Source organism: Phaseolus vulgaris, chromosome 1 (genome assembly GCF_000499845.2).
Source record: "Phaseolus vulgaris cultivar G19833 chromosome 1, P. vulgaris v2.0, whole genome shotgun sequence".
Lineage (NCBI taxonomy): Eukaryota > Viridiplantae > Streptophyta > Magnoliopsida > Fabales > Fabaceae > Phaseolus > Phaseolus vulgaris.
In genome coordinates this window covers 12,572,077-12,595,987 of record NC_023759.2, presented here as the reverse complement: position 1 = coordinate 12,595,987, position 23,911 = coordinate 12,572,077, and the positions used below count along the sequence as shown (strand labels likewise).

The window sequence follows — 23,911 nt, the reverse complement described above, 5'->3', positions numbered from 1 at the left end:
GTCAAAGTTGGGAACTGCTGCACTGTTTGGAAAGCTGATGGAGCATGAGATAGAGCTTAAAAGACTTAAAGAGCAGGAAACAACAGAGAAAAAACCCAAAGGTCTTGCACTGAAAGCAACTGAACTGAATGAGATCAAGGAAGAAAAAGAAGATGTTGAAGATGATGATACAATCAGCCTTCTTACAAAAAGATTTAGCAAATTCCTGAGGAAGAAAAGCAAAAATAGGAACCAGCAGAAAAGAAGGTATCCTAAACCCAATGATTCAAATTCCTCTAAATATACTTGCTTTGGATGTGGCAAAACAGGGCATATCAAAACAGATTGTCCAGACAATCAAACAAGGGACAAATCTGCCAGCAAGAAATTTGAAAGGAACAAGGGAAGAAGAGCCTACATCTCATGGGAGGAAAATGAAGCATCCTCAACCAGCAGTTTTTCAACAGAAGATGAGGAGAACAATTTGTGCTTCATGATGAAGGATGAGGAGTCAAGCTCTGATTCAGTAAGTAATTTTTCTGCTGATTCTGATAACTATGATGATTTGCTTGCTGCCTTCAAGGAAACACATGATGAAGCCAATAGGCTAGCTGTAATATGCAATAAGCTGCAAAAGGTAAATAATGTGCTTGCACCTAAAGTAAAAACACTTGAGGAAGAATTGAATAAAGGCAAAACAGATTTGGTAAGCCTTGAACTAACTTGCTTGCATGCCTCTATTAAATCCTGTGAAAACTGCAAAAAATTGGAAAAACAAGTGGAGTATTTGCTGAAAACCCTTTCCAATTTCACCAAGGGAAGAGAAAACCTTGAGTCTCTCCTTGGATCACAGAATGCTGTTTTCAACAAGAATGGACTTGGTTATACCCCTGGAAATGTAACCAATGTCAAAAAGCTTTCAAGTTTTTTTGTTCCAGTAAAATCAGTTTTTTCAGCTTTTAACAGTGGCAAAAAGGTATCTCATGTAACCTGTTTTTACTGCATGAAATCTGGTCATACATCTAGGTCTTGCATTGCTAGAAAGCATCTTGTTCCTAAGAACTTAGTAAAATGGCTACCAAAGAGAAGGCTTTAATCTGTGCTGGACCCTATACTGAAAAGGGTACCATTTGTATCATTTTTATTCTGTTTTGCAGATTGGCAACAAGAAAAATCAGTGGTACTTGGATAGTGGCTGTTCCAAGCATATGACTGGAGATCTTACAAAGTTTACCAGCTTGAACCTCAAAGCAGAAGGACATGTAACCTATGGTGATAATAACCGAGGGAGGATTTTGGGCAGAGGAACTGTTGGAACAGGGAATTCAACAACCATTGAGAACGTGTTGTATGTAGAAGGACTCAAGCATAGTCTTCTCAGCATAAGTCAGCTTTGTGACAAAGGATACAAAGTGAATTTTGAGTCAACTGGCTGCACAATCTCAAGTAATTCATCTAGTAAGGTACTGTTTACTGGTAAGAGAGTGAATAACATTTATCTATTGAATATCATGGAAACTAACTCTTCAAATGAGTGCTTGCTGTCCAGAAGTGATGAGTCTTGGTTGTGGCACAGGAGGTTAGCTCACATACACACAAATCACTTGAATAAATTGAAATCTAAAGATTTAGTTTCTGGTTTGCCTAACATTAAATTTCAGAACAACAGGCTTTGTGATGCTTGTGTGAAAGGTAAACAAATCAAATCCTCTTTCAAGTTAAAGGATATTGTCTCTACAAAAAATCCATTGGATGTGTTACATATGGACTTATTTAGTTCATCTAGAGTTGCTAGCTTGGTTGGAAATTTGTATGCTTTAGTTGTTGTGGATGATTACTCTAGATTTACATGGACTTTATTTCTTGCACATAAACATGATGCTTACACTGCCTTTAAGAAATTAGCAAAAATTCTGCAAAATGAAAATGGTTGCTGCATTAAATCAATTCGAAGTGATCATGGGGGAGAGTTTCAAAATGCTAAGTTTGAGAGGTTCTGTGAGAAGCATGGGATAGCTCATACCTTTTCAGCCCCTAGGACACCCCAACAAAATGGTGTAGTTGAAAGGAAAAATAGATCACTAGAGGAACTAGCTAGAACTATGTTAAATGAATCTAAGCTACCTAAGTATTTTTGGGCTAATGCTGTTTATACTGCAGCTTATGTGTTAAATAGGACCTTAATAAGACCAATTCTTAAGAAAACCCCATATGAATTGTATAAGGGCAGAAAACCTAGTGTAAGCCACCTTAGAGTATTTGGGTGTAAATGCTTTGTATTGAATAATGGCAAAGAAAATCTTGGTAAGTTTGATGCTAAATCTGATGAAGGTGTGCACATTGGTTATGCTTTGAATGGTCATGCATATAGAGTCTTCAATAAAAGGTTGCTTATAGTAGAAGAATCAATGCATGTTGTTTTTGATGAAACTGATCATAGCATATCTAAAACTGCTGCTGATGACCCTGACAGTGATGAATTTAAATCTGTTTTAAATCAAAATGAATCGATTCATTTTGATACTGCTGATACACATGCTATACAAGAATCTACTGCAGCTGCAGGTTTGCCAAAAGAGTGGAAAACCCCAAGAGATTTAACACTTGATAATGTCATTGGGAACATTGAGAAAGGAGTGTCAACTAGAAAATCCTTGAACAATTTCTGTGAAGCAATGGCCTTTGTATCTCAAGTTGAACCCAAGAATTTGAATGAAGCTCTCAAGGACAGCAACTGGATTTTAGCTATGCAAGAGGAACTAAATCAGTTTGCTCTTAATGAGGTCTGGACTCTTGTTCCTAGAATACCTGAGATGAATGTAATTGGAACAAAATGGGTATTTAGAAACAAGATGGATGAGCATGGAGTGATCACCAGAAACAAGGCTAGGCTTGTAGCTAAAGGGTACAATCAAGAAGAAGGAATAGACTATGATGAGACATATGCACCAGTGGCTCGGTTAGAAGTTGTTAGACTGCTGCTTGCCTTCTCCTGCATCAAAGGGTTCAAGCTATTTCAAATGGATGTGAAAAGTGCCTTTCTAAATGGCTATATAAATGAAGAGGTATTTGTATAACAACCACCAGGTTTTGAAGACCATCAACATCCAGAATATGTGTTCAAACTCCAAAAGGCTCTTTATGGACTCAAGCAAGCTCCTGGGCAATGGTATGAGAGGCTAAGTGATTTTCTCACCTCACAAGGCTATGACAGAGGCACATCAGATAAGACCTTGTTCATTAAGAAGAAAGGAGATGACTCAATTCTAGTCCAAGTATATGTGGATGACATCATTTTTGGATCAAACAATGGAGAATTGTGTGAAGCTTTCGTGAAAGTCATGAAAAGTGAGTTTGAAATGTCAATGATGGGTGAGTTGAACTATTTTCTAGGCTTGCAGGTCAAACAACTCAAGGATGGCATTTTCTTAAGTCAAGCTAAGTATTGCAAGGATCTGCTGAAGAAATTTGAAATGGACAAGTGTAAACCAATCAGCACACCCTTCTCAACAAGCTGTCATTTGGATCATGATGAAGCTGGAATTTCTGTTGATGAAACCAAATACAGAGGACTCATAGGATCACTACTGTATCTCACTGCCAGTAGGCCAGATATAATGTTTGCAGTGTGCATGTGTGCAAGGTTTCAATCTGCTCCTAAAGAATCACACTACAATGCTGTCAAAAAGATTTTGAAGTATTTGCAAGGAACTAAAGAAGTTGGCTTGTGGTATCCAGGTAATATTTCATTAAGCTTAACTGGTTATTCTGATTCAGATTTTGCAGGTTGCAAAATTGACAGGAAGAGCACAAGTGGAACCTGTCATTTGCTTGGATCAAGCTTGATCTCATGGCAATGCAAAAAGCAGGCTTGTGTAGCTCTTTCCACTGCTGAAGCAGAATACATTGCAGCAGGGAGTTGTTGTGCTCAAACTATATGGCTAAGACAACAATTGAATAATTTTGGTATCTTACTTAACCATATACCTCTGCTGTGTGACAATACAAGTGCAATCAACTTAACCAAAAATCCTTTCATGCATTCAAGAACTAAACACATTGAAATTAGGCATCATTTTCTAAGGGAACACATATCTAATGGAACATGTGATATTAAGTTCATTGGTACTGATTTACAGCTTGCTGATTTGTTCACAAAACCATTAGCCAAAGATAGGTTTAATTTTCTGCTTAATGAATTGGGTATTATAAATGTCAATTATGCCTAGCAGTGAAAAATTAAATTTGTTTATTCGTAATTGAATGTGTTTATTTTCTGCACTGATATGCATTTATGACTAGGAAAGAGAAATTTTGATATTTGACTGCTTGACTGACCTAGTGGGCATTAACCTTTGTACCTTTGACGGTTTTGGTCATGGTTATGTAACCGATTTGATGGTTTTGGTGCTCAATAAAGGCATGAGTATATGCATCGTGACCCTAAATATTTGTTGCACATTTTCAAAGATTCTCTGCACTAATTCAGAGCATAAAATCTTCATGCATATCCACTCATAACTGCCATATCAACCCATTCATTTCTATATAAATCTGTGTGAATACTTGCTACCCACATTGGCTATTCGTTTTCTGTTCTCACCATTTGAAACCAAGAAAAGAATTCAGGTTCAACCATGGCTTCTTCTTCCAAGAAACAGAAAAATAAGGGGAAGCAAACCACCTTTCAAGGTGTGCTAGAAGGATGGTTCGCTGGAAATGAAGAAGGCATCAATGCCTACATTCATGAGACAAGCAGAAAGCATATCAACATACCCAAAGTGCTGGATTTCAACTGGCTGAAATCTGAAAAACTGGTAGAAACAAGGGCTGTGTTGAAGCACCAGAAACTGAAAAAGATGCTGGAATTAACGGGTAATGTATATCCTGACTTGGTTAAGGTGTTTTACACTAACCTCACATTGGATGGAAAGAATGTTGTCTCTTATGTGAAAGGGACCAAGATGAAGATCACAAGTGAGGTGTGGAATTCTGTGGCTGGAATAAAATATGCTGGATTGAAAGTAGGAAAGGGAAACACCACTGGAATCCAAGAATTCAACAAGCTGCAATATTATAAGAGTTGCATGAGGAATCCTACAGAGAGTATAAACAGGTTCCATGCAGGGCATTTGAGCCTCACTCCACGCCTAGTTGCATACATCATAGCATGGCAACTGATTCCTAGAGGGACAAACCATGCTGTCTTTCATGAAGAGGACCTCATTCTCCTATATTGCATCATGAACCAGATTAAGGTAAACTGGGTGTTCATTGTCAATGAACACATGCTCAAGTCAAAAAGGTTGGCCGATTACCGTTTTCCCTATGCTATTCTTGTTTCCAAATTAATTGATTACTTTGGTGTTGATGTTACAAATGAGAGAAACGACCCTATTAAAGTTGTAAGTGAGATTGACAATTCAACTCTCACCAAAATGGGTTTTCACAAAATTGAGGACAAGTGGGTGGTTCTCAAGGAGAAGGACCCTCAAGCAGAACATGAGGATGAGGATGAAGCTGTTCCTATGGATGATGACTCACCTGCTACCCAATCTGTACATGAGGAAGTTGCTGCAAATGTCATAGTTGCCTATCAAGCTTCAGAATACCGAGGAGAACCAATGTCTATGTTTGAGAGGCAAGTGCTGTATCGTCTTGATGTAATGTCAGCAGAACAAAGGGCATACTTTGAGACTACTCATGCAAGGTTTCAACACCTTGATGATCAGATTGAAGGGGTTCAGGCACAGCTTGCAGAGCTTTACTACAAGGATCAGTAGTCTTCTGTTTTTTAATGCTGTTTTTATCATTTTTCAAATGTCTGTAATGCTGAACAATATGGTTTTATTTTTCTGGACTATTATGGTTATGGTTTCTGTTTCATATTTGCTTTCCCTATGCTTATATGTTGTTTGATGAATCCAAAGGGGGAGAAAAATAGCTGCTGAAAACTGAAACAATGAGTTAATTCTGCACCTTAAAACCATGTCTTATGCTATGCAATACAGCTGTTTTTTTCTGGTTTAAAATCTGGTGCAGTGCAGGTGCTTAAAGCAACAAAGCTATAAGGTTAGCTATGGGGATTTGTCTCCATCAAACAGGGGGAGATTGTTGAAGATGGTTGCTGCCCCTTCAAGATTGTGTTTGATGAAGACTAATATGTACATTTCATTTGTATTTTGCTTTGCTTTAAGTGTGTCTTAGGTAGTGCTTAGAGGTTGTCTAAGAATGGGCTTTTTGCTGAGTAACTCACCTCATAACCACTGGCCATGTGATAAGAACAAACATAAGTTTTCTTAAACTGTTTTTCACATGTTTTACAAAAAACACGTTTACTGCATAAAAATAAATCTGTTCTTTTCTAAATAAAAAGATTCATTTTTACACTGATGCCTTGGCTAAGTCTTGTGAAAATTAGATTTTGTGCATCATGTATTTTGACTAAGTCTTCTATCTTTCAAAACGACTGAGTTTTAAATAGTTAAACTTTCTCTGTTTTCGTTTTGAAAAAATAAATTTGTTCATCTGTAAATGAATAGATTCTTTTTGTCTCTGGTGCCATGTCAAGCTTAAACGTTTTTTCAGTTTTATCTCTGCACCAGAATGGTTGACTAAGTCTCCTCACTTAACAAATTCTCTAACTGTTTTTGAAAATAAATATGTTCATTTTATTTTCAATCTGTTCATTTTATAACAGCTTTAACTGTTTTTTAAAGTTCTGTTATAAGTTGGTTTTCTATAAAATGCAAACTTGTTTCTGAGTTTAAGAGTCGTTCATACATTTGCAAAAACAAGTTGTACAGCAGAGCATCAACAGTTTACAAAGGATTAACATTTGTTCTTCAAAGATTTCGATAATCACAAAGTGCTTGTTCTTGGTTTGGTTCCAAAAGCTTGGTGTGAGGTGCTGCTACTGTTCTAGCAATCTTGCCTACTGGTTTAAGGCAGATCTTTGTATCCTCAATCAGGTGTAGTCGTTTCATTTCTCATTGCTTGTAATAGTTTGGTTGAACACTCTTCTTGATAGGTTTTCTTGGAGAGTGTGTGTGTGTGAGCTGAAATAGGGTTTTTCAGCAAGAGTACCTAAGTTCTTGTAGGTTTCAAGAACAGTGGGAATTGTACTTGGTTGTACAGTGTTTTAGTGTTTTCCACCTGGTTTTGGTGAAGACTGGATGTAGCTCAGTTGAGTGAACCAGTATAACTGCTTGTGTTCATTCTCTCTCACTCTCTGCAATTTCGTTTCTGCATAATTGATAAAACAGCAAAGAAATAAATCTGTTCAATTGAAAATAAATCTATTCTTTCTAGGCACTGTGCATACTGTTCTTAATTTCTGAAAAAGTTGTTTGAATCTGATAAGAACACATATAATCTGCTAAAAGCCACTGGAACAGATTGACTGTGATAGGTTGCTCAAGAAATTGTCAAAGCTATTAATTGAACCTTAAACAATTGGTTAAAGTTGAAGCTTGCTGTTCTGTGATTCATTGTTCTTAATTTCTAGAAAATTGCTTGACATCAAGAAGAACACTCATAGTTTGTTAAAAGCCACTGGAACATGTTGTTTGTAAAGGTTACTCAATTAATTGGCATGCTATAAATTGAACCTTAATCACTTGCTTGAAATTGAAGTTTGTTGTTTTGTGGTTCACTGGTTTTCGTTCTAATATCAGTGTGTGTGCATCTGGAAAATCTATCTGCATAATCTTGTGATTAACCTTGCTGTATAAACGCTTTTCAAACAAAAACAGTGCTGAAATAAATCTGTTCATTTTCACATAAATCGATTTATTTTCTGTAAACTGTGTTCAACTCTGTTTCTGCGAGAAAGTTTTAAAAGTTCAATTCACCCCCCCTCTTGAACTTTGGCACTATTAAACCCAACAAAAGCATCCAGATGTCGTTCTATCACCTTGGCGATCTGGTCTTGGAGCTCATCCTCCAAAGATCTTCCCAACTTGAAGACCTTGCCCCCGATCTCCCTCTCGAGCCACTCCTCGACGGGTTTGGGTCTGGTTTCCCTGGCGATCACCGCCCTGGCGATTCCCGACTCCCTCGCTTCCTCTGGATGGTTTCTCGCTTCTTCTTCCCGTACGGCGCTCTTTCCCTCAACCTCAGCGTCTATCATGGTGACATCGCCTCCGGCGGCCACTTCCATCGCCGCATCAACAACTCGCCATTCCGTTGGCCTGGGCTTCACACCGGGAGGCGGCGTCGTGGTGATGTAGCTCACCGACCTCTTATTCTTGAGGCTATTGTCGTAGCACTTCTTCGCCTCCTTCTGGTCAGATCTGATGGTGATCACCACCCCCTCCATCGATGGCAGCTTAACCTTCATGTGCCTAGTTGAGGGCACAACTCCTATTCTGTTAAGGGTTGGCCTTCCCAACAGAATGTTATACGCTGAGGGGGCATTCACGACGAGGTACTTGATTTTCTCCGTCCTCGAGGCCGCCTCGTCTGTGAACGTAGTTCTCAACTCAATGTACCCCCTGACCTCCACCTGGTCGCCAGCGAACCCATATAAGCATCCTCCATAGGGCCTTAACTGGTCAAGGGGTAGTTGCAGCTTGGTGAAAGTCGGCCAGAACATTACATCTGCCGAACTTCCTTGGTCCACCAGCACTCGGTGCACCTTCCTTCCCGCCGTGATCAGCGAGACGACTATGGGATTGTTGTCATGAGGCACAACGTCCCTGAGATCCTCCTTTGTGAACGTAATGTCCACATCTGGCGAGTGATCTTCGAAAACATCCACTGCCATCACAGACCTTGCATACTTCTTTCGCTGTGATGCAGTGCATCCACCACCTGAGAAGCCTCCAACGATGGTGTGGATCTCGCCATGGGTGAGCACTTCATGCTGCTGGCCTTCACTGCTCAGCTCGACGCACCCCCCGTCCTCTTGTCCAGCAGGTAGTCATTCAAGAAGCCGCTCTTGACCAGATCGTCGAGCTGGTAACCCAGGGCCAAACACGAATCAAGGGTGTGGCCAAAACTCTGGTGGAACTCGCACCATGCGTTTGGTTTTGGCCCTAACACCTTGTCGCCAACTTTCTCAGGCGCTTTAAGACTGGCTGCTATGTTGGGAATGGCGATCAGGTCTGCCAATCCCATGACGAACTTGTACATGGGTGGGCGATTGAACTCCCTAGGGCGCCCTGGGCCCCTTCCCTTATTTTTCTTTGGATCGTAAGGATGGCGAGTCCTTTGATCCTTCTTGGCCGCCATCGTCTCCAGCACCCTCTGCGGTTGAATTCTAGTCTGGGCCCGCGGCCTAGCAGGAACCACACTCCCTCTCTTTTCGGCGACTTCACTCTCGTCGGCGATGTGGGCCACAGCAAGTCGCCTAACTTCAGCAAACGTGGCGGGGTGGGCCCTAATCAGCGCCTCGCAGAAAGGTTCAGGCAGTACACCCTTCTTGAAGGCATACACCAACATCTCCTCGTCTTTGGCAGGCGAGCGGACCATCTGTGCTCCAAAATGATTCAGATAGTCCCTGAGGGACTTTCCCTGATACTGCCTTACGTCGAACAAGTCGTAAGATACCCTCGGTGGCGCCTTGTTCACAATGTACTGATCGACGAAAAGCTTCGAAAACTTCTGGAAATTGGTTATGTGACCTGTAGGCAGGCTAACGAACCATTCCAGCGTTGTTCCCTGGAGCGTGCTCACAAACATCTTGCAATAGACAGCATCTGAGCCTCCTGACAGCATCATCTGCGTGTGAAACATGGTGAGATGTGCTTCAGGATCCTCCACGCCGGTGAAAGAAGCTTTCACAGGTACTACGCTCGTAGGGATCGACGTGTCCGTGATCGCCTGAGCGAATGGCATCGGAAAAACGCGCGGAGGTGATGACGGTACAACTTCCTCCACCGTTGTGCGTCCTCTCTGCTCGTGAAGAGCTTGACGCAATTCCTCAGTGACCTTGCTGAGCTCTTCATTCCTGGCCTGAGAGGCGACCAGGTCTTCATGCATCTTCGCCTGCTCTATGCGCGATGCCTCCACAGGTCTTCATGATCTCCATCATTTGCGCCATGGTCATGGCGCCTTTTGCAGCAGCTGGCACAACGGGACTAGAACGCGTACTTCTCATCTTTCTCATGAAAAATCAACGAATCAAACTTCAACGACCAAAACCTTCACCAACGGAACGATCGATCCAGCAATCAATCGGTCAAAAACTCTCAAACTCCAAAGAACTTCCAAGAACGCAACCGCAATAGCACGCCGACAGATTCGGATGCCAAAACCTCCACATAAACTTGCAATCTTAGCACGAACCTACCGCTTCTCCACCAAAACTCCCGATTCACCGGTCAGAAACACGAACGAATGGTGAAGACTTCGATTTACCGATTGAAACTCGCACAAACGGTGAAAAACTTCAACTCACCGAACAAAAACTCAAACGAACGAAGAAAAACTTCAATTCGCCGAACAAAACTCGAACAAACGATGGAAAACTTCAAACTACGATTGAAAACTCGAACAAACGGTGAAAAACGCCGAAAATGGTTGCACCAGCACACAACCACACAAGAATCTCAGAAACTTCAAGAACTCACGCTGTGGATGGGAAACACGCTTTACACAGCCCCACGGTGGGCGCCTGATGATCCTGCCGGTTGACCTGAGTGCAAGAGCCTTGTCACGTCAAAGGTTTCTCCTTTTGGATTAGCTTTGCACCATGTTAGCTTCTGTCCTTCACACCTCGATTCTCCACAAGAACCTGAAAAAGACAGAGTGGCGCCGCTGCGGCCGATCGCGCTCCGATGCTCAAGTCAGTGACGGAATCACCAAATACTAGGAGAGAAAATCTCAACTCAAGGAACCGTGCAAGAATTCTCTCAGCGTTCTCAAGAGTTCTGGAAAACGTAAAGAAGTGTTCTAAACGCGCGTCCCTCAGAAGTTCGTTAGAGTTCCTTATATACCTGAGCACTTTCTCTCTCCTGACGGTTACACCTTTGGACACGTGGCTCACATCCAGCTGTACACGTGTCACCATCTGGAGCTACCTTCTACTTGAGCGTCACCTCTACTCTTCAAGCTATTTGACTAAGTTACCCATGCGAGGAGTAACTACAGCTTCCTTGGAGCGCGACCCCTTAAGCGGCGAGTACGGGGTGTCACCATGCACACCTTCTCTGTGGTCTCGCCTGCCGCTATCACGATCTGCTTCACTTGCACATCATGCATGTTCTGGGAGACTGTTCCCTTCCCCCGACCTCTGGCCAGGGAATGATCATTTGATTACTTCGTCCTTCGTACGAGTACCCCTTGGAAGCCTTAAGCAAGCCTTCCTGATCTTTCGGCGATGTCTTTAACCACTTGGTCGCCTAAAACTCTCATACGGCGACTATGACGCGAGCCTGGTGACCGCCGGTTATACATACCAGAGATCGGAGAACGCCAAGCTAACAGTTGGCGACTACACAAACTTCCCGATGTGCTTCCCTTCTGCCAGCCAGGTGTTCCGCTCAACACGTCTACATTATCACTTGTTGCCACGTCATCACTTCCGACTACCTGATCGATACAGCGTGCGACCATGAGATCGAGAGTACGCGACCGTGATGGAGTAGTCGAGAGCGTTGCTGGAATCGTGAAGAATAACCCTAGGTTTTGCTCCAATTTCTTTCTTTTTGCGTGTAATTTTATTTTTGAAGGTATAGCCCTAACGATTTCATAATGATTCTCTAACCCTGTGTTCTTGATTTGATTTCAGTGGTTTGAGGAAACTTGAGAAATTCTATTTCGTGGAGTTCCACTTGAGGTAAATACTTTATAAGATATTTTTGTAGCTTTCCATGTTAGAAACAGTTTAGTCCTTGGGTAGAAGAAAGTGTTTCTGGCGATAAAAGAAAATCTCTTGAGCTATTTTTTAGCTTTCACCGTGTTAGCATGCTTCAGTTTTCTCACTTTGAGCTACTGCTTGTAGTCCTAAGTGAGTAATGTGAACATTAAATATCAATGTAGAACTTGTAAAGTATAGAGTCATAGTTTAAGTGTGAAAGACGAAGTAGAGAACCTGGGTTTTGGAAAATTGATTTGGATGGAGTTGTATTTTGAAAGAAAGCTGATGGATTGGGGTTGAAGTTTGATGAAGCTTGATTTGACAAAGGTTGGTGTGCCTTTTGGTGAGGACTATAAAGGTTGCAAATGCCAGTTGCTGATCACATCCAGGAATCTTAACATGTTGAGTTCTAATTTTGGGGCAAGAGAGTTTTATAGGCTTGAGGTGTTGTTTGAGGATGAAAGTTGGGAGTTGTTTGAGAAGAGGGGAGAGGTTATGATTAGGGATCCTAGTATTCAATCGGTGGCCAAAAAAGTAGTGAACATATTGAACCGAGAGTTCAAAAGTCATAAAGCAAATCCTGAAACACTTTCATTCGGTCAGGAGGAAGAGTGATTGCCACAGACATTGTCCTAACATAATGTAGTGGGGAGGTGTACATTTTTTGTGATTGAGAATTGGTTCTTGGGGAATAGGGAGAGGAGGATTCACTACCTTATTGCCTTATAAATCATTGTTGTATATGTTTTGTAATTCAGGCTAATTAGTAAGTAGGCTTTTTGTTGTATTCTCAATCCATGTCAAAAGTTTCTAATCCAATTGAGCAAGAAATTACTTTTAGTGTTTGTTTTTGAAGTATCTATCCAGTGGTCTACTTTTCCTATTTGCAGCATATTTCCCTCCTCCTGTAGCTTCTCTCTTCATCTCTTATTCTTCCTTTTGCATATGTAATGAGAATATGTTCATTATTTCTCCTCCTCCTTTTTCTCAACGCCTTACCTCCCCATGACCAGCAAGCTACTAAATCCTCAATGTGATAATGAAACATTGAGACCTAAAGGTTTAGAAGAGGAACTTTATGTCATTGGCCATTTCTCTTAGAAGTTCTTGCTTGCAACGCAGAAAAACAGGTGAACGGGGCAAGTCGCAGCGTCAAGTCATTTCAACTAGTTAAATCGTGCCACGGAAACTCAAAAGGTAGTCATTGTTATTTCTTTGGTAGAATTGAAATAACTCACAATCTTACAACTTTAAAAAAACTAGACCCAGATCAAGGTACTAGTAGTTGTACCAACACTACAATGGAAAAAGAAAGGGAAAAAACCATTCAACATGTTACAATAGATTTCATTGAAAGAAAAAGGAAAAAAAAAAGGCTAGTGTCAACAACTTTTTAAATTTTGAAGATAATGATGATGACTATCCACTACATTCTTTTGTCAGTATGATAATTTGGGTAGGTTAGATTAGTTTTGACTAGCTGGTGTAGAGTGTAGGGAGTATGGGTTGATGGTAGAAGAGGGATGGGGTCACATAAGGTGTGTAGCAGTGATGAGGCAGAGGTATCTGCTACTTCTTTATTTTGATATGCCAGGGAAAGATGGTGCATTGTGTACGATAATACTGAATGGAAATATTGATGTTTGGTACAGTTGACCAGGTTCATTTAGTTTCTTTGTTGACACCTTTGGTTTACTTTCTTGCATGCCCCAAAGGAAATGCGTAGTAAAAATGTGGAAGCTTTGCGCACGGTGTTGGTCCTGTGTGAATCAGATACGAATGCTCTTCAAGATACATGGAATGCAGTTCTGGAATGTGTTTCTCGCCTTGAATTTATAACATCAACTCCTTCAATTTATGCTACTGTTATGCATGGGTCAAATCAAATCTCCAAGGATGCTGTTGTTCAATCTCTGAGAGAATTAGATGGGAAACCTGCTGAACATGTTTTTATGAATAGTGTCAAACTACCTAGTGATTCATTTGTGGAATTCTTCACTGCTCTCTGTGGTGTATCAGCTGAAGAGCTAAAACAAACTCCAACTCGTGTCATCAGCTTGCAGAAGCTTGTTGAAATTAGTTATTACAATATGGCTTGAATATGTATGGTATATCTCTTATCAACTGTCAGTTGGATAATTTTTATTCATCGTTTTAATGTTGCTTGTCTTGTAAGTTACCTTTGGAAGTTTTTTCTGCTCACTTTATTTTTTAAGCTATTAGACTTGTGTTGGAGATCTCACATCAACTAGAGATTAGAGTCTTTCATTGTATATAAGTGGGTGCAAACCTCAACCTTATGAGCCGGTTTTATGGGATTGAGTTAGGCTTAAAGTCCACTTTCTAATATGGTATCAGAGCCATTTTCGAGCCTATCCTAGCGAGTGTTTGTGTTGGGCCTATCGTGCCACCCGCTATGGGGCCGCTATCGGACCACCCAAAATATATAGTCTCACGCACGAGTTGGCAGTCTCGGCGTGAGGGGTGTGTTGGAGATTCCACATCGACTAGAGATTAGAGCCTTTCATTGTAGATAAGTGGGTGCAAACCTCAATCCTAAGAGCCGGTTTTATGGGGTTGAGTTAGGCTTAAAGTCCACTTCGTAATATGGTATCGAGCCATTTTTGAGCCTATCCTAGCGAGTATTTGTTGGGTTTATCATACCACCACCCCATAATATGTTATCCCACGCACGAGCTGCTGTCACTCTCGGCGTGAGGGGTGTGTTGGAGATCCTACATCGACTAGAGATTAGAGCCTTTCATTGTATATAAGTGGGTGCAAACCTCAACCCTAAGAGCCAGTTTTATGGGGCTGAGTTAGGCTTAAAGTTCACTTTTTAATAAGACTTTTGTTATCATTAATTTTTTGTTTAAATGTATTGGCTCAAATGTGTTGTTTCCTTGAGGAAATTCAATAATTGGATTTAGTTTATCCATATATAATAGAAAGCACATATTTGTACATGTACGAATGCTTTGATAACTACTGACTATCTAGGAATGATTTGAATGTATCATTTTACTCAAGCTATCTGTTATTGCTAAGAAGCTTTGGTTTCATTCCATTAATTGTTGAACTATAGCATCCTTCGACCCCTTGTATAATATTGTCTTTTTGATGCTGCCCTGAGTGCATTTCTAAGCTCTAATTGTGATGTTTTTAAGGTATGGGCTAGAATCTGGACTGTTCTTGCAAATCACTTTATATCAGCAGGGAGTCATCATGATGAGAAAATTGTTATGTATTCCATAGATTCTCTAAGACAACTTAGCATAAAGTATTTGGAGCGTGCTGAACTGGCCAAGTTCTCGTTCCAAAATGATATTCTCAAACCATTCGTTGTTCTTAATCTTATGCGAAATAGTCAAAGTGAATCCAAAAGGAGGCTAATTGTTGACTGCATTGTCCAGGTGTTGTAGGTGTCAATTCTTATTCTTTGTGCATTTGAGCTTAATATCATTAGATACATTGTGAAGTTCAGCTGGAATTGTTGCCTAGTGCAGATGATCAAATCTAAGGTTGGAAGCATAAAGTCTGGGTGGCGTAGTGTATTTATGATTTTTACAGCTTCTGCAGATGATGAATTAGAATCTATTGTGGAGAGTGCATTTGAAAATGTTGAGCAGGGTAAGAATGATATTCTTTGATTGTGTCATTGCATTCTACTATTGCAATTATGGTGTATCTAACATGTTGAAATTTTGCAGTCATCACTTTGATCAAGTAGTGGGAGACTGTTTCATGGATTGCGTGAATTGTCTGATTAGATTTGCCAACAATAAAAGTTCACATCGCATTAGTTTGAAGGCTATTGCAATCCTGCGGATCTGTGAGGACCGTCTTGCAGAGGTTTGCTGGATTATCTGTAGGAAATTGCTTTCCTTAATTTGAAGGTTTCACACACAAAGTATGCATGCACACACACACATTACTAGAAAAAAATGGGTAGATGTTTATTTCAAAGTCCAGTAAGTTTGGCCCATTAGACCTATCTTCAATCTACCAATGTTGAAAACAGAAATTTGTGGAAAAACTAAAGGGGGCATGCTAACTTAGCTCATGGTTTTGATTAATGTGTGATTACATGTACTACCAATGTTGAAAACAGAAATTTGAGGAAAAACTAAAGGGGGCATACTAACTTAGCTCATGGTTCTGAGTAATGTGTGATTAAATGTACATTGTTTAAGGATTTAGAAACTATTTATTCATTTTTACTGTCAATAATTAGTTCCATTCCTTGCATTGACACCTGTCCATTAAGTGGCCTATATGCAAGAGTTGTTTTTTTGTTTGTTTTATTTGATGTCTTTGCTAAAAAACTTGCATCCAAGGAATTCAAAAGTAGAGAGATATTTGTATATATACATTAGTGCTTATGTAGTGGATGTACATAAACCGTATAAATTATGCACTTAGAATTAGCATATTATTAGATGATTACCCTCAAGAAAGGTGGTGAATGACAAGGCATCCTTTGTATACAAATAGTGTATTTTCATAGTTGGAAGATGTAGCAATGCCTTTGTTATCTGATGCCTTAGTGTGAAAGCAAGATATTATTTTTACACAATATAGGTTACTGATATAATGTGAATGTCCAACCAGTAGAAAAAAGTGAGGAAAAAGAGTCATTTGATCAAGAGAACATTGGCAGAGAGTCATATGCAGAGCAGATTACGTTATTTTTCTGCATTTCCTTAATTTCAGCATCAAACCAATTGTAATCAAAGAAAGCCTATTTTATACATTTTACTTCTAAGTGATAAGGATGTGGCGCAGAATGACAGCATACCTATTTTCTTTGCAATTCTCTATTTATTCTCTAGTTCGAAAGTGTAATAGATAATTATGTAATGTACTTTATTTCTCTCTTCGTTATGAATTTACAGTTCATGCATTTTTTATATTATAATCAGATGATGCAGAATTTGTAAGAAAAAATAATAAAAAAATAATATCAATAATGATAATAAATTAAATAGAATCCTCATTTGTGGTGAATTATTTGTCACCACAGCATAATTTTTAAATAAAGTGTTCCATTTTCAAATTTCAATTTTATACATGAAGAAAGAGGTTTATTCGATTAAAAATTTAATTGGAATGTATGGAAAAGTCTATACTATTATTTAATTATAAATTATTATTTATAAATCTTTAGAGATGTACTTTATATATTATTTATTTGATAACATTATTGTTTTTCCCTTTCAATTAGTTACACGTTTTAAATTTACAAGCAAATTAAATTTTAATATATATTACACCTTTTATATATTTATTCACCAATATAAAACTTTTTTGTGTTAACTGTAATATTTAAAACGCAAACCAAAGTCCAATACTGTTACAGTTGCCAAATACTGTAGCATTTTATTTGTTATGTGTAGTGTCGGCTACACAAAACAAAAATTTATATATAATTTTGTGTGGGTAATGTGAAGGCTTAACCCATGTTTTTTTTTAAAAATTTGTGTGTAAAACATGTAGGTTAAGCGCACAGATGCATAAAAATTGTGTGGCTTTGTGTAGGTTAAGTCCACGCTTTTTTTTTAAATTGTGTGGTAAATGTGTAGGTTAAGTCCACGCTTTTTTTTAAATTGTGTGGCAAATGGATAGGTTAAGCCCACGCTTAATATAAATATAATTTTGTGGGGCGCACATGAAGGCTAAACTCACGCATATTTAAAAATTATGTGGTTGTACCGTTGGTTTAGCCCACGCTTTTTTCAATAAAAAAATATAGAATATAACTTTGTGTGTGAAACATGTAGGCTAGGCCTACACAAAATGTCGTCCCACGCATCCCCCCGCTACTTTTTACGTGGAGCATATTAGCTTCCAAATATAAATAAACCTTAAACCGACAATAATTAAATTTTTGCGTCCGTTTTTCATACATAGTGTCTGTTTTTTGCCCATCCTAATAAATATATTTCTTGTAGTGTTTGTTCTCGTGCGAGGGTAGGGGCCCAAATAACTATTGAGAGGATTCGCCTTCTTCCTTCCCGCCGGTCGATCGTACTGCTCTTTGACTTTCACCATTGTTCCTTCTTAGCCTCGTCTCTCGGTCTCCTAGTGATTCCCAAAGGGGGGAGGTACCTACAGAAGGCACTCCGACGCTCAAGTCAGCAAAAGGGTTCGACACTCGGTTGTCAGAGTACTGTAGATAAATGACGTACCTGATTCTTGAAATATGTGTTATTTATATTACCTTTGGTGGACTTTCCTTATTGGATCAGGTTAAGGGGTTGGACCGTGCTTAGGGCTGCGTTACCTAGCTCCTAATCATAGATTAACTTTGCTGACCTTGGTTGAGCATAATTGGACTTGAGTTATCGACCCAACATATATGAGCCTTGACTATATTCGGTACAGGGTCCGAGACGTTATATCAGTCGTGCGGTCTTTACCGGTACATCTTTGAATGTTAATAATTTATGCAATATATTAAACTTTTTTACATCTTTTTTACTATATTAAATTTATGTTAACATTTTAAAAGAAATATGAATTTAAATTTAAAATTATTTTATAAAAATATAAATATAAATTTAAAATCTATTCTTTATATTTGAATTTAGATTTATAAAAATCCAAATTGATCTTATAAAAAATATGATTTTAAATTTAAAATCTGATAAAATATTTAAATTTGGATTACATTTTCTAAAATCCAATGACCATCTTAGTACACAGGATATAAAATTGTATTCAAATTCACATTTAAAAGTACAATAAACGTCCTTTATAATAATAATGTTAAAAAAGTTATATTTTATACTCATAATAACATGAGTCATTTGTTAAACTTTCTTTGACTTTTCTCTTTAAAACGAGGTTAATATATATTTACAGATTATTTTCTAAAGACAAAATCTCTATTACATCTCTATAAATGAAATAATTAAATAAACTAATAAATAATGAATTACTACAAGACAAGACCAAAGGGGAAAGGACCCATGCATTACTACTATTTTAACACTGAAAGTTTCACAAATTCAATCACAAACACCATCCTTTTGACACTAATTCAAATTATCACACTTATCCTCAAATTCTGGAGGTTTCCTTATTAGTTATTACAGTGATCACTAGTGAATAATAGTGTGACTCACCCCATCATCATCATCATTGGTTTTTCATTTACTCACCCCTCCAAGGGAACGCTGTGCAGCACAACCGTCTCAACGGTTAGACCCGGCCCGAACCCGAATAACACCCCCCATTCTAGCCCTTCTCCTGTGCTGCCCTTCTCTTCCTCCTTCGACTTCTTCCTCATTTCATCAAGAATGAACAAAACACATGCACTTGACATGTTTCCATACTCGCTCAGCACGTGCCGGGTGGACCGGAGTTTCTCCGGTTTCAGCCGTAACTTCTCCTCAACCTGGTCCAGAATCGCCGGTCCACCCGGGTGTGCCACCCAGAAGATCGAGTTCCAGTCATTAATCCCAATCGGCGCAAACGCCTCTGTCAGACTCTTCTCAATGTTCTTCGAGATGATTCCAGGCACATCTTTTAGAAGATGGAACGTTAGTCCCACCTCCCTTAAGTGCCCGTCGATGGCACCATCAGAGTCCGGCAGAATGGTCTGGGCGGCCGATACCAATTCAAATATAGGCCGTTCTACACTCCTGTCAGGATCCGCTCCTATGATCATCGCGGCAGCTCCGTCCCCAAACAGTGCCTGACCGACGAGGGAGTCAAGGTGGGCATCGGACGGGCCGCGGAACGTCACGGCAGTGATTTCGGAGCAGACTACTAGAACACGGGCGCCCTTATTGTTCTCGGCAAGGTCCTTGGCGAGGCGGAGGACGGTGCCGCCGGCAAAGCAGCCCTGCTGGTACATCATGAGGCGCTTCACGGAGGACCTCAGCCCTAGAAGCTTGGTAAGCTGGTAATCGGCTCCAGGCATGTCCACGCCTGAAGTGGTGCAGAACACCAGGTGTGTGATCTTTGACTTGGGTTGACCCCACTCCTTTATCGCCTTCCTCGCTGCTTCTTTTCCCAGCTTCGGCACTTCCACCACCACTATGTCCTGCCTCGCGTCCAGCGACGGCGCCATGTACGCACACATGTTTGGATTCTCCTTCAGAAACTCCTCCGTCAGGTGCATGTAACGCTTCTTTATCATCGACTTTTCACCTGTCTAATTCAAATCACTTTTCTTATTTTGAACTTAAAAAAGTAAATACATCAGCCACAAAAATCGCTTTTCTAAACTGCTAACAAAGAGCTACAAGAAAACCTTTGCCACAAATTGTTTGAAAATCACTGGTGCAATAAGGCACAGAACTTTACAATTGAGTTCTTGTGAGGATAAACACGATGAAAATGATTTTATGCGTCATTAGTGAAGAGTAATAATCTCACAGCCATAATTTTTTCATTTTGCTTAAAGAGATGATTCAAGAGAGTAGAAGTGTAAAAAGTATTTTCTGAGTATAACTAAAAAACAAAAACCTCTTAAATTCATATTATCATAATTAAAAGTTCCATGAACTCTGCGGGTAGGTCAAGTTTCACCTAACAGTGAGGGTAAGCTTTAAGTGAACCTAAATTTCAGACAGAAAATCAGTTTCTTAACTGATTATAAAAAACTGAATAAGCAAAAAATGGGAAATCTGAGACAATTAAAAGACTAATAACGATAAACGGAGTTGAGGTGTTGATAGAACGTACACATGCGCTTGAACTTCTCCTTGAGGTCGGTCATGTGTTCGCTGTTGGTAATGCGGAAGTAGTAGTCAGGGTAATCCGCTTGGGAGATACAGTTGGAGGGGGTGGCAGTGCCAAAGGCGAGGATGGTGGCGGGGCCATGGGAGCGCTGGGCGTTGCGGATTTCCTCGACTGTCACCATCTGGAGGTGTGTTGGCAAGAGAAAAGAAGAGGAAGTAATTAGAAAAGAAAAGAGTGAGAGAAGGATGAAAGGTGAGTGAGGTTGTTTGGGAATGGAGGTTGGGTTATAAGGGGCCTAGGGAGGAGCGAGTAGGTTTGAGGGACGGACGGATGAAGAGACACGTGGATAAAGGGTAGGCAGTTTAACCTGTGGTAGATTTGGAGCCACATAGATTAACATTCCAACTTCTCATTCTTCCTACCCGTTCCTCTTCCTACCAAAACAACCTTCTTCTTGCAACCACGTCACCATGCAATTTATTAAATGCTTCACTCTAGTGTCAAGGATATTTACCTACTATTCTTCTCAAAAGGTTAATCATAAATGAATTTTTTTTACTGAAATGAATAAATATCTATTCTTTCATGATTTTTTTTACATGATATGAAAAAAAGAAAAAGAGTTAATTTCATAATTCATATATGTCTGTACAAGTTTCTCACATGTTTTTAATGTGTTTTTAAAGTAGTTATAAAAAAAAGGAATTTAAAAAAAATGAGATGAATTCTTTCATAAATTAACGATTTTTTTTTATATTTTATTGGCACATAGACAAATAATAATAATAATACAGTTTCATATACATCTAATAATTCTACTTTAATTATTCACACTTATTATAAAAACTGATGAATTTATTTGCACAGTTTGTTTGTTATTGAATAGTTTTATAATAATAATAATAATAATAGAAAATTTTAGATTATATATAAACAGTGATTCAATTACAAAACAAGCTTAATACATCTTTTTTCTTTTTATAATAACTACTTAAAAATTATATCAACAATGACTTTTCTTTTATTTCCTTTCATAAAAGTTAAATTTAAATACCAATACAATTCAATTATTATATAAGAATGACGTTTTCTTTAATAAAACTATATAGATATATACCATTTTATATATATATATATATATATATATATATATATATATTATCATGTTGGAACGGATAGGGTAATATTTAATACTAACCATATCGATAGTTTTTAAAATAATATTTTGTATCTTGAGAACATTTTGAAAGCATTATTAGATAAAAAAACATACATACAAGAAATATTGGGAATAAATTACAAGAAACATTATTAGGGATAAATTGTGTTTTCTAAAAGTATTTTAATTTTAATTTTTTTATTTTAAGAAATATTTTAGATGGTAAATACAATTTTGAAGAAAAAATATATAAAAAACGAGAGACATAATTTTTATATTGGATATTTTTATACATCTAGCTCTTGAAAACTGTCAAGTTTCAAACTTATCAACAGGTATTTTTAATTCACTGATCAAACACCTAAGTATTTCTTTTACTTTCTTCATTTAACAATGAAGAGTAAAATTTGTTTTAAAAGAAAAAAAAAAATCCTTTTTTAGTTCAACACAAAAAATATCATACATGGACTCTACCTGTATTGTAATTTTTGTTATCAAATTAAAACTTATGCTTTCGTGCTCATTGAATGGAGTAACTCTACCTGTCCATATTTTTTCTGGAAGCTCCCTCTCTGGATTTCATGTTGATAAAGTTTCAATATGTTTATATAAAATACGACAAAAAAATAAATTCTTGCAAAACATATACAACGATGCGATGATACGATAGATTTGGGACATTACCTAACACACCTAACTTAATTATTTAAATCATTAACCGTTATTGACATAATATAGTTAAATTTGTTAATTTAATCATTAATTTAAAATTAGATATAACATATATATATATATATATATATTTGTCATATAAATTAATTTTAAATTAATAGTTAGATGGATAAGTACTAAATTATATAGATAATTTTAATTAATGACTTAAATAATTTTAAATTAATAATTAGATAGATAAGTACTAAATTACATATATAATTTTAATTAATGACTTAAATAATTTAAATTAATAATTAAATGGATAAGTACTAAATTACATAGATAATTTTAATTAATGACTTAAATAATTTTAATCTATATATTAATAAATAATAGTTCGAAAAAACTTTAGGACAAGAAACTAGCAAATTTGGACAATATATCTCATAACAACTATCTTTTGAAACTTACAATCAGAGGAAAAACACATATTAGTCATTATTTGAAATAAATTATTGCCATAAAATGTTATATCTTCTCTTTAAAAAAAGTTTGAGTTTAACTTTCATATTTGTTTGATTAAGATATTTTATTTTATAATATTGTCTTTATTTTATGTAGAAGTGTATAAAAGTTTAACAAAGCTATTGGTTTAAAAAATATTGGAACGTTTCCTTTCCTCAATACCTTTGGGATATGCTGTTTTACTTTATATAATTATTATCAAATATTATAGAATTTCTTGTTATATGGAGTGTCGTTTGGTTATCACAATACAATGGTGGAGGCAATTGGAACCTTGAGGTCTCACAGAACATAACGTAACCATGTTAGTTCCAGTCAAACATTAGTCATGGCCCGATATTCTGCATCGGCAAATGACATTGACACATTGGTTTGTTTCTTAGACTTCCAAGATACCAATGAATTTTCCAGGAAAATGCAATATTCGTTGATTGATCTTCGAAAATAGGTTTTAAACTTAAGATCATTATTAGAGGGAAGAAATAATCCTTGCCCGGGTGTCCCCTTGATGTACTTCAGAACCCGTAATGTTGCATCCCAGTGTGTTTTGCAAGGCTTTTGCATAAACTAGCTTAAAATTATAACTGAGTAGACAATATTTGGCCTTGTGATGGTGAGGTAAATGAACCTTCCAACTAACCTGTGATATTTAGTTGGGTCATGTAATAAATCACCATCCAAAATGTCCAACGCATATTTTCTTTGAGACATAAAAATGCCATGTTTAGACCGAGAAAATTCAATCCCAAAAAATATTTTAAGGTGCCAAGATCCTTGATTCGAAAATGTTGGAGCAAAAATTCCTTGAGATGATTGATTACGACATCATCATTTCCTGTTAAAAGTATATCATCGACATAAAGCAAGGCAACTATGAAAGATGATCCAACAGTCTTGGTAAATAAAGAATATTTTGCTTTTGATTGAATATATCCCGCCTTTTGAATAACCTTAGAGAAAATAGAAAACTAGTTTCAGGACGCTTGTTTTAATTTGTACAAGGACTTATGAAGTCGACAAACCAGATTTTCCCCTGTTGGCGAAATTCGGAAGGAAGCTCCATAAGTAAACAGTTTCATGAAGGTCACCGTGCAAAAATG

At 37.9% G+C, this 23,911-nt stretch overlaps 2 protein-coding genes across 6 annotated transcripts; one reads left to right on the top strand and one right to left on the bottom strand.

Moving 5' to 3' along the window:
• Nucleotides 1–11,099: 11,099 nt before the first annotated feature.
• On the top strand, nucleotides 11,100–16,666 carry LOC137813596 (brefeldin A-inhibited guanine nucleotide-exchange protein 5-like). Of its 5 annotated transcripts, none has more exons than XR_011081457.1 (6): nucleotides 11,521–11,607; nucleotides 11,714–11,761; nucleotides 12,905–13,885; nucleotides 14,950–15,195; nucleotides 15,289–15,412; nucleotides 15,493–16,666. XR_011081457.1 is itself a non-coding variant. In XM_068615938.1 (6 exons), exons 3-6 carry the CDS (start codon nucleotides 13,888–13,890, stop codon nucleotides 15,510–15,512), a joined length of 393 nt encoding a protein of 130 aa, XP_068472039.1. In that variant the 5' UTR covers nucleotides 11,521–11,607; nucleotides 11,714–11,761; nucleotides 12,905–13,887; the 3' UTR covers nucleotides 15,513–16,666. The 5 variants fall into 5 exon arrangements, 2 of the variants coding, with proteins under 2 accessions (XP_068472039.1, XP_068472040.1); XR_011081459.1 differs by having other exon boundaries at nucleotides 12,905–13,890; nucleotides 14,950–15,200; XM_068615938.1 differs by having other exon boundaries at nucleotides 12,905–13,890.
• Nucleotides 16,667–18,732: 2,066 nt separating this feature from the next.
• Nucleotides 18,733–20,745, bottom strand: LOC137813593 (chalcone synthase). Its single transcript, XM_068615935.1, has 2 exons — nucleotides 20,477–20,745; nucleotides 18,733–19,939 (listed from the first exon to the last, which is right to left on the bottom strand). Exons 1-2 carry the CDS (start codon nucleotides 20,652–20,654, stop codon nucleotides 18,942–18,944), a joined length of 1,176 nt encoding a protein of 391 aa, XP_068472036.1. The 5' UTR covers nucleotides 20,655–20,745; the 3' UTR covers nucleotides 18,733–18,941.
• Between the last annotated feature and the right edge of the window lie 3,166 nt (nucleotides 20,746–23,911).

What these genes read in the sequence shown, in the direction of transcription:
- LOC137813593 (XM_068615935.1), bottom strand. Translation starts at nt 20,654, where the DNA reads ATGGTGACAGTCGAGGAAATCCGCAACGCCCAGCGCTCCCATGGCCCC. An exon ending in GGAGAAGTTCAAGCGCATGT is followed by an intron (nt 19,940 to 20,476) that starts GTACGTTCTATC and finishes TGAATTAGACAG; the next exon opens with GTGAAAAGTCGATGATAAAG.
- LOC137813596 (XM_068615938.1), top strand. An exon ending in TTGTTGACTGCATTGTCCAG is followed by an intron (nt 15,196 to 15,288) that starts GTGTTGTAGGTG and finishes TGCCTAGTGCAG; the next exon opens with ATGATCAAATCTAAGGTTGG. An exon ending in ATTTGAAAATGTTGAGCAGG is followed by an intron (nt 15,413 to 15,492) that starts GTAAGAATGATA and finishes GAAATTTTGCAG; the next exon opens with TCATCACTTTGATCAAGTAG.